The 9984-nt window shown below is 46.1% G+C and overlaps 2 protein-coding genes across 3 annotated transcripts in view; one reads left to right on the top strand and one right to left on the bottom strand.

Moving 5' to 3' along the window:
* TIMP4 (TIMP metallopeptidase inhibitor 4) overlaps window positions 1–1857 on the bottom strand; it is a 7010-nt gene extending 5153 nt beyond the window's left edge. Inside the window, 2 exon segments of the mRNA XM_006903668.1 lie at window positions 1307–1412; window positions 1816–1857. Of these exon segments, the coding sequence (XP_006903730.1) occupies window positions 1307–1412; window positions 1816–1857 (148 nt within the window).
* Window positions 1–9984, top strand: part of SYN2 (synapsin II) — a 271323-nt gene that overhangs the window by 216000 nt on the left and 45339 nt on the right. For both annotated transcript variants that reach the window (XM_006895368.1, XM_006895367.1), the window contains 2 exons: window positions 6682–6744; window positions 7163–7305. In XM_006895368.1, the coding sequence (XP_006895430.1) occupies window positions 6682–6744; window positions 7163–7305 (206 nt within the window). The remainder of the gene's footprint in view (window positions 1–6681; window positions 6745–7162; window positions 7306–9984) is intronic.

Below are 9984 nucleotides of genomic sequence, written 5' to 3' on the forward strand. Positions count from 1 at the left end.
TTTTCTTCTCCTTCCCCATCCCGGGGTCAGATGGCACAGTCTGGGGACTGAGGAGCTTACCCTGAGGGCCGCAACGGTTCGCCCCGAGCCCGGGGCCAAGCGCAGCCCCCCCCGGGCAGAAGGCCACGACAGCTCGCCCCGGGCAGAGGGCCGAGGGCAGCCCGCCCCGGGCAGAGGGCCACGACGGCTCACCCCGGGCTGGGAGCCGAGGGCAGCCCTCCCCGGGCAGAGGGCCGCGATGGCTGAAGTAGTCCTTTTTAAAAAAAGAAGAAGAAAAAGTGTGTGTGTGTGTGTGTGTGTGTGTGTGTGTGTGTGTGCTTACCATCAAATTGGATCTGACTGGTACAGGAGACTGCCCCTCCTTCTCCAGCAGAGCATGAAGTAGAGTCTGGGGTTTTTTTTGCCCCCTCCCAGGTGCCTGTCGGGGCCTGGGTTTCAACTGTCCACACCACAGCAGTGGGCAACGAGCTTAAAGCCCCTGATGGCTCTGAGCGCTGACTCTCACCAGTGGCTATGGATGAAGTCACAGGCGATTTTCAGCCAGCTCCGGTGGAGAGTAGGTGCTTTTGATACAGGCCATTGTCTTCACAATCACCTGTTATGCATCAGAGAGTTGAACAATGACCAAGGAGGATAGAAGGAAAATTGATGCCTTTGAGCTGTGGTGCTGGAGAAGAGTATTGAGAATACCATGGACTGCTAGGAAAACAAACAGATTTGTCCTGGAAAGGGTCAAACTGGGTGGCTCCTTGGAGGCAAGGATCCTGAGGCTCCATCTAACATACTTTGGACATGTTGTGAGGAGAGACTGGTCCTTGGAGAAGGACATCATGCTTGGGAGGGTGGAGGGACAGCGCAGGAGAGGAAGGCCCTCTATGAGGTGGATTGATTCAGTGACTGGGATAATTGGGATGGGAGTGTCAGAGACAGTGTGATTGGCACAGGACAGAGCGGAGTTTAGGGCTGTTGTACATAGGGTCGCTATGAGTCGCTAGCGACTCGACGGCACATAACAGCAACAACAAGCAGAAGGCTGATTCAGGCACACTGAATTTTTCACCACAAAATTTCAGCCTTGGGTGAGAAGGGAGGTATCTACTGTGGGACCAGGTGGTCACTTAAGCACACACACACACCCCACCGCATTGTCACTGCGTTCTGTGGGTCCTGCTCCCATGATCTATTCCCAAGGACCACCCAGTAAGTACAGTCTCCTGACACAGACCAGCCCCACCCTTCCCAGAACACAAACCTCATTTCCTCCGTCAGCCCAAGGAGGTAATTACTCAGTCCAGGCCTCATGTACCTTTCTTTATCTGTTTGATTTCATACCAGATCAGTTGTTGGGTGTCAGTAAGGTCTGAAGTGGCCGAAACTACCTTCTCATTGAAGATTTTAGAATGGCTCACTACCTAAGAAAAGATTGAACCTTCAGGAGCCAGTGGAAGCAATCCCTCTGCAGCTTGGATAGCAGAAGACACTTGGGCTTTGGGAGACTTCTGTGGAGAGTTCTGGGTTTGGGTGTTATTGGTTGTATGAGGAGAAGGGCTGTGTATGAGAATGGGAAGCTGGAACTCGTGTGCTGCAGTAGTGGTTCAAGTTCAGTTGCCCTCAGGCTTATCAGGGGCTGTATAGTCTCCCTAAGACTCTTTGAACCTGTTAGTGCATGAGTCCTGGGCTGCAGGTGGGAAGCAGAACAGGACTGGGAGCTGCCTGTTGAGATCAGTGGACTGCTCATCTGTTGATGGAGTCCCAGGCCACACAACGGCACCTGCTCAGATGTTATATTAGTAGAGTTTTATTGGAAAAGTGTACTGAATTCACACCAACACAGTCGATCTCATGCCATTCCAGCATCAGTCAAAAATTTTACATAAGGCTTCTAACAGTTTTCCTCCCCAGCAGAGCTCCTGGGCAGGTGGAGAACACACGTGTAGAGAAGACCACACAGGGAAGTGGAACACAAAGATTGTGGAGGTGGGGGTGGGAGGTTACTGGGAGTTAGGAAGCCTCAGAGATCAGAAGGCTAATTTGAGTTAAGCCCTGATGACAGGATGACGAAGAGTATGCCAGGGTAAAGGACATTTCAGTCAGAGAGAGGAAAGGTCAAAAGGTGTTCTTTGGAGTAAGGGCATCCTGGCACCCATGCTTGCCAGTCTCGACTGAGACAGGCATTTCTAATGCTCACCACTCCCACACCTAAACTCCCCAGCTTGTATCCATTAGTTCCTAGTTGTCAGCATGAGGTGGGGAAGCCCCTGACAAGCCTCTACTTATAAGGCTGCCCTTGCCCAGCCGGAGAAAGGGCATGCATCTTGAGCTGTTTCTGGTCAACCTGTACTGCAGGTAGAGCTCAGCACATCCTAGCATGTCCTATTCCACCAAGTGGAATGGGGCCACTTACCCAGCACAGAGGAACAAATGTGCTGCTGGGGGGTGCATGCCGCACCCCAACCAAATAGACCCTCCAGGCCACCTTAGCAAAGTGTGTGACCCCTTGCCCCAGGTTTTGTGGGGTGGTTCTAGGCCTGATACTGCCCTGACAAACTCCACTCTCCTATGGTTCTAGGCCAACATAGGCTGCAAGAACCAAGATTCATTCCCCTGGCCTACAGGTTCAGTAAGAGGAAGGTTCAATAACATGAAGGCTCAGTAAGATGAAGGCAGATGACCAGAGAGAAGCTCCTGGTCTTTATTTCTCTATTAAGAGCCTTTGAGCAGGGATGGTGTCACAGAAAGAAAAGGACAGAGGCAAATGCACAAGGGCACAGTGACTGAGGGATTGTGATTCAGGTAGAAGGAACCTAAGTGAGGAGGCAGAAAAGTGAGGCGGACAGTGTCAGAGGGAGGCAGGCTGAATTACAACAGGCAAAAGGACCAGTGACTGTGAACGATGGGACCCTCACTGAGCTTCACACTGGGGAGGAGGCCTACTACTTAGCTTCTTTCAGCTGCAGGAAGTGTTTTCAATGCCCTATTTATGAGACTCCAAAACAATAGCAAACAGTAGTGGACTGAGCAAGTTGGGTGGGGCAGTGTTTCTTGGCTTTGTCAGCCGGGGTAGGGAAGGATGCCAGAGAAAGAAGCTGGTGCCTTAGAAAGCCTTTGCAGTACTCAAAGCCTCAGCCTCTGGAGATGGCTGCATGCCGTGTTCTCAGTGCGAGCTCAGAATAAGACCTGGGACCACAAAGTCATTTTGGCATCTAGATCACACTGAATCCTAGCTCAAGTCACTGCTTTTGTAGAAGGTGGGGGTAGCTTAGAAGACAAAGAAGGCAAAAAAAAAAAAGAAGACAAAGAAGGCACAGCATCATTGGCAGTGTTCCAAAACTCAGGTAGAAGTAGACCCTGGGATGGTGGGTGGGATTTTGCCACATAGTGCTGGGCCTGAGGGCTGTGTTCTGATTGTGATTATCACTGAGATACTTTGCAGCCTTTGCTTCTCTTGGCTTCAGTTTATTTTTTATTTTTTATTTTGTCCATAAAATAGAGATGAACTGAGTTATTTCTAAGGCTCCATCCTCACCTGACCTCAGCCAGGGATGCTGCTGTTGTTGTTGTTATGTGCCATTGAGTCGTTTGTGACTCATAGCGACCCTATGCACAAGAGCTCTAAACGCTGTTCTATCCTGTGCCAACCTAGGCATCTCAAAAGCACTTATTCCCACCACTCCAGTCACAGAATCGATCCATCTCATCGAAGGTCTTCCTCTTCTTCACCGCCCCTCCACTCTGCCAAACACTCTTGCAACATGCACAAAGTATGTCAGACGAAGCTTCAGAATCCTTGACTCTAAAGAGCATTCCGGCTTCACCTTCTCCAGGACAAACCTGTTTGTTTTTCTAGCAGTCCATGGTATATTTAACACTCTTCTCCAGCACCATAGCTCAAAGGCATCAATTCTCCTCCTATCAGCCCTATTCACTGTCCAACTCTCTGATGCACAACACATAATTCCGAAGACTATAGCCCGGATCAGGCACACCTTAGTCTCCAGCCTGATGTCGTTGCTCTTCAGTACTCTTGAGAGGTTCTTCACAGCCGACTTTGCCAATGCAATTCATCTCTTGACTTCCTGGCTGCTGGTACCAAGAGTGTTGATTGTGGAGCCAAGCAAACTAAAACTGTTAACTATCTCAATCTTTTTACCATCCATTCTGATGCTGCCAATTGGCCCAGTGGTGAGAATCTTTGTTTTCTTGATATTGAGCTTCAATCCGTATTGGAGGCTGCAGTCCTTGACCTTCTGCAGCAAGCGCTTCAGGTCCTCTTCAGTTTCAGCAAGCAGAGTTATGTCATCTGCACAACGCAGGTTGTTGATGACTCTTCCACTAATCCTATTCCTCCTCATACAGCCCAGCATCCCAGATGATCTGTTCTGCATACAGATTGAAATGGTATGGAGACAGAATACAACCCTGATAAACCCCCTTCTTGATTTGAACCATGTAGTGTCTCCTTGCTCTGTTCTGTTGACTGCCTTTTGGTCCACGTATAGGTTTTGCATTAGCACAATCAAATGTTCTGGGATTTCCTTTCTTCTCAGAGTTAGCCACAGCTTGTTGCGATCCGCACAGTCAAAAGCCTGTGCATAGTCAATGAAGCACAGAGCACAGATAGACCTTCTTCTGGTATTCTCTGCTTTCTGTCAAGATCCATCTAACATTAGCTATAATATGCCTAGTACCACGAACTCTTCTAAATCCAGCCTGTACATCTGGCAGTTCTCTGTTGACATATTGTTCCAAACGTTTTTGGATAATTTTCAGCAGAATCTTGCTTGCATGTGATATTAATGATATTGTTCGATAATTTCCGCACTCTGTTGGGTCCCCTTTCTTTGGAATGGGAACAAATATCTATCTTTTCCAGTCTGTGGGCCAGCTGGCTGTTCTCCAGATTTCTTGGAACAACTTAGTGAGCACATCCAGGGCAGTGTCTGTCTGTTGACATATGTCAATTGGCATGCAGTCAACTCCTGGAGCCTTGTTTTTTGCCAGTTCCTTCAGAGCAATTTGAACTTCCTCCTTCATCACCATAGGCTCTTGCTCATATGTCATTTCATTAAATTCTTCTGTGTCATTCTGATACAGTGACTCTGTATATTCCTTCCATCTTCTCTTGATACTTCCTGGATCATTTAACATTCTACCCAAGGTATCCTTAAGTACTGCCACCCGTGGCTTGAATTTGTTTTTCAGCTCCTTCAGCTTAAGAAACGCTGAGCGAGTTCAGCCCTTTTGATTTTCTGACTCCAGCTCTCTGCACTTTTCATTACAGTATCTTGCTTTGTCGTCCCGGGCTGCCTTTTGAAATTTTATGTTTAGCTCTTTGATTTCTTGGTTTCTTCCTTTAGCTTTGGCTTCTCAGCGCTAAACTACCAAAATCACATATTCCAGTTGTGTGTGGTCCTCATTTCATCAGGGTCAGCATTATTTCCTTCAAAGAGCATCTTTCCATTTTGCAAAGAAGGAAAAAGAGAGCTGAGTCTGACTGAGGAAGGTGAGATTTTGTGGTCAGGTTGATCCTTCATTCTTCATACAGATCAAGATAGGGTCACATTTATAGTGAAAGAGCATTCAGTTCCTTTTTTTCATCTGAAGAGGTGAATTTGGAGGCTCCGTGAGACAAAGTGACTTGCAGAAGGAACCAGAATACAAGTCTTACATCTAGTCTATATAGCCTTTTCCACTTCACTGTGCTAATTCTTCCGTCACCATTTTGTAAACAGCTAAAAATTTTGCCTTTAGAGAGTGGTTATTCTGGGTTAAGGCAACAGATTGTCAGTTCAAACTGTCAGCTGCTTTCTGGAGGAACGATGTGACAAAAACACTGTTCAGCCTTAGGAACCCTACTAAGCAGTTGTTAGACCCTGTGGGTCACTATACTCAGAATGGGCTCACTGGCAGTGAGTTCTTCTGGGTTAAGGCTTTTCCTTTTTTTTTTTTAAAGAATGCTCTTTTACTTAGCCATGGATAAAAGAGGACCTTAAAGATCTCTTTTCAATAATAAACATTGAATTCTTCCATCAGTGCTTTTCATCCTCAAAGCTAGCCGCAAATAGTCATGTTAAAGTGGCTTGGGGAGTTAATAAACAGGGAAAAAAGGATCCTGAGAGATAGGAGAGACATCTTAATAAGATTCCAAAGCTATATTTTTAAGTGAGGCATAATTTACACACAATAAAATTTACTCCTTTCCACAGTGAGTTTACATTGTTGCTATTATCTCAGGCTGGTAGCCTACCTAGCCCTGAGTGGGTCCAATGCTGAGAAAATTGAAGAAATTAGTCTTAAAGATATAATAAGTACTAGAGGAGTTAGATTTTTGTAGCCATCACTAATAACACTTTGCAAAATTTTGCAAGTTATTGGCATTATGTGGGTCTCAGGAAGCTCTGGTGGCTTGGTAAGGAGTTGTGCTGCCAACTCAAAGGCACATGGTTCAACCTAGCAGCTGCTGCATGGGAAGAAAGATGCGGAATCTCCCCCTGCACAATTTACAGCTTCTGAAAACCCACTGAAGTAGATTCCTACGCAAAGATACACAAGAACAGCAACACTAATGTCCCCAGTTTTTTGTAAAGGACCCTTCCTAGAATGTTCTCAATAAAAATATTTGTGGGATTCCGGACACAGCCATAATCTTGACCAGTTCACTCCTTTTTCCTCTGCTTTCAGCTGACACTGCCCACGTTTCCTGTAGTGGTGAAGATTGGCCATGCTCACTCAGGCATGGGCAAGGTAAGACAGAGGGGCCGACTGAGCTTCAGGGCTGAGGGTGGAAGCTGGCAAGGCTCTGAGGGAGAGCTGAAAGGGCTCTGTTCGGAGCACCCACTTGTGGGCTGCTCTTCTGACTCTCTTATTGATGAAATCTTTCCAGGAAGGTACTTTGAACCTTTGAAAGCATGAGTGTTACCAGATCAGGCTTCCTTTGACAGGCAGATTGTAGACTGCCTGCTTACTCCCCTGGGTTGTTGGTGGCAGATGTGACCTCTGGGCTCTGGGAAGGGAGGATGGAGAGAAGTGGCTTTGTAAGGAGCTGTAACATGTGGGTTTGCCTCTAGAGCAGAAACACCTTGGTAAATGTGACTCAAGGCTTTATGACTTCTCATCATGTGTGTTCCCCTCTCTCTCTCACTCTGTTTTGCTCCAACAACAGGTCAAAGTGGAAAACCACTATGATTTCCAGGACATTGCTAGTGTGGTGGCCCTCACCCAGACCTATGCCACAGCGGAGCCTTTCATCGATGCCAAGTATGACATCCGAGTCCAGAAGATAGGCACCAACTACAAGGCTTACATGTGAGTGAGGTGTAGGTTCACAGCAGATACTGTCCATTTTTTCCTGAGCAGAATACACAAACTGGGTTTCCAGTAGCAGCCAACTCCGTCCAACCTCAGCTGGCCCACCAAGCAGACACAGGGAGAGGGTATTGGGGGTTTTTTGTTTGCTTGTTTTTGTTATGTTTTTTGGTTGGTTGGTTGGTTGGTTTTGCTAAACTGGGTTTCTTTTCACCAGAGAGAAGAATCCATGAACTAACTAACTCGGACATGTTGTTAATAGGAGCCAGTCCTTGCACAAGGGCATCATGCTTGGAGAGTCGGAGGGTCAGTGAGGAAGGGGAAGATCCTCAGGTGGATTGACACAGTGACAGGAAAAGTGGGCTCGAGTATTTCAGGAGTGCGGAGGGTGGCACAGGAAAGGGTAGGCTTCAGATTCATTGTTCATAGGGTCACCATCAGTCATAGTGAACTCAACAGTACATAACAACAACAAAGCTGTAAGTGAAATGTAGAATCCCACTAAGTTATGAAAATTAGACAGTAGACCACTGAAGTAGCAGCAGTATATATGACTTTGCTGCCAGTAGTAATCATAGATATTTTTTAGTCACATTACAGACATTATAGATACTTATAGGGAGATCTAATGGCCTAGTGGCAAGAAACTGTACTGCTTACCTGAGGTAAGTGGTTTGAATCCACCAGCTGTTCTGCAGGAGAAGATAGATACTTATAAAGACCACTTAACTCTCATGTTGTTGATGTTGTGTGCTCTCAAGTTGACTGTGACTCATAGTGACCCACAATAGCTCTAAACCTTGCCCTATCCTAAGCCAATTACATTGTCTCTGACACACCTGCCCTTATTACCCAAGTCACTGTGTCAGTCCATCTCATACAGGTCCCTCCCATGCACTGTCCCTCCAACTTTGCAATCACGATGTCCTTCTCCAAAAACTGGTCCCCCCTGGCAACATGCCCTAAGTATGTAAGACAGAGCTTAAAAATCATTGTTTCTAAGGAGCAGCCTGGTTTCACCCTAATCAGGACAGAATTGTTTGTTCTCTTGGTAGTCCATGGTATATTCAAAGCTCTTATCCAGCACTACAACTAAAAGACAACAATTCTTCTTCTGTCACCCTTAGTTATTGTCCAATTGTCTGATGCATAGCAAGTAATTGAAAAGACCATGGACTGGATCAGGTGCTCCTCAGTCTCTAGACTGACATTGTTGTACTTTAAAACTCTGAGAGGTTGCTGACAGCAGATTTTTTCCAATCCTATTCATCTTCTCATTTCCTGACTTCTGGGGCCAAGAGTGTAGATTGTGGGACCAAGCAAGCTTAAATTGTGTACAACCTCAATTTCTTCTCCATCTGTCATGGTGCTGCCGATTATCCCAGTGGTAAGAATCTTTGTCTTCTTGATGTTGAGCTTCAGTCTATATTGAAGACTGTAGTCTTTGACCTTTTGCAACAAATGCTTCAGATCCTCTTCAGTTTTGGTGAGCAAGATTGTGTCATCTTCGTAACATAGGTTATTGAAGAGTCTTCCGCCAATCCTGATGGCACACTCCTCGTAAGTCCAGCCTCCTGAAAAATCTGTTCTGCATACTGATAGAAAAGGTATGGAGAGAGGATGCATCCCTGATGCACTACTTTTTTTATTTTGAACCATGAAATGGTTCTTTTCTGATGACTGTACTGCCTCCTTATCCAAATATAGGTTTCACATGGGCACAATTAAGTGTTTTGAATCCCCATTCTTCTCAAGATTAGCTATAATTTGTTGTGATCTATATAGTCAAATGCCTTTGCATAGTCAATGAAGCACAGATAAACATTTCTGTCATACTCTCCACTTTCAGCCAAGATTCATCTAATGTTCTAATGTTAGCAGTGATATCCCTGGTGCTATAGCCTGTTCTAAATCCAGCCTGCACATCTGGCAGTTTTCTACTTATGTACTGTTCTGGTCGTTTCTGGATAATCTTCAGCAAGATCTTGCTTGCATGTTATATTAGGGATGTTGTTGTTGTTGTTATATGCTGTCAAGTCACCTGTGACTCATAGCAATCCTATGTACAACAACCCTAAACGCTGCTCTATCCTGTGCTAATCTTATTGTTTTTGATACACCTACATCCATCACCCCAGTCACTGAATCAATCCTTCTTATTGAGGGTCTTCCTCTTTTGCGCTGTCCCTTCACACTCTCAAGCATGACTTCCCACTCCAAGGTCTGATCCCACCTTGCAGCATGTCCAGATTATGTCAGACAAAGCTTCAGAATCCTTGTGTCCAAGGAGCAGCCTGGTCTAACCCTCTCCAGGATGAAATTGTTTGTTCTCCTAGCAGTCCATGGTATATTATTCAATAATTTCTGTACTATGTGGGGTCTGACTAGGGAGGATAGAAGGAGAATTGACGCCTTTGAGCTGTGGTGCTGGAGAAGAGTATTGAATGTACCACGGACTGCCAAGAAAACAAGCAGATTCATCCTAGAGAGGGTTAAACCAGGCTACTCCTTGGAGGCAAGGATTCTGGGGCTTCGTCTGACATACTTCGGACACGTTGTGAGGAGAGACAGGTCCTTAGGGACCTCATGCTTGGGAGGGTGGAGGGACAGCGCAGGAGGGGAAGACCATCTATGAGGTGGATTAATTCAGTGACTGGGGTAATCGGGATGGGAGTGTCA

Source organism: Elephantulus edwardii, unplaced genomic scaffold (assembly GCF_000299155.1).
Source record: "Elephantulus edwardii isolate Elephantulus edwardi_28Jun2011 unplaced genomic scaffold, EleEdw1.0 scaffold00166, whole genome shotgun sequence".
Classification (NCBI taxonomy): domain Eukaryota; kingdom Metazoa; phylum Chordata; class Mammalia; order Macroscelidea; family Macroscelididae; genus Elephantulus; species Elephantulus edwardii.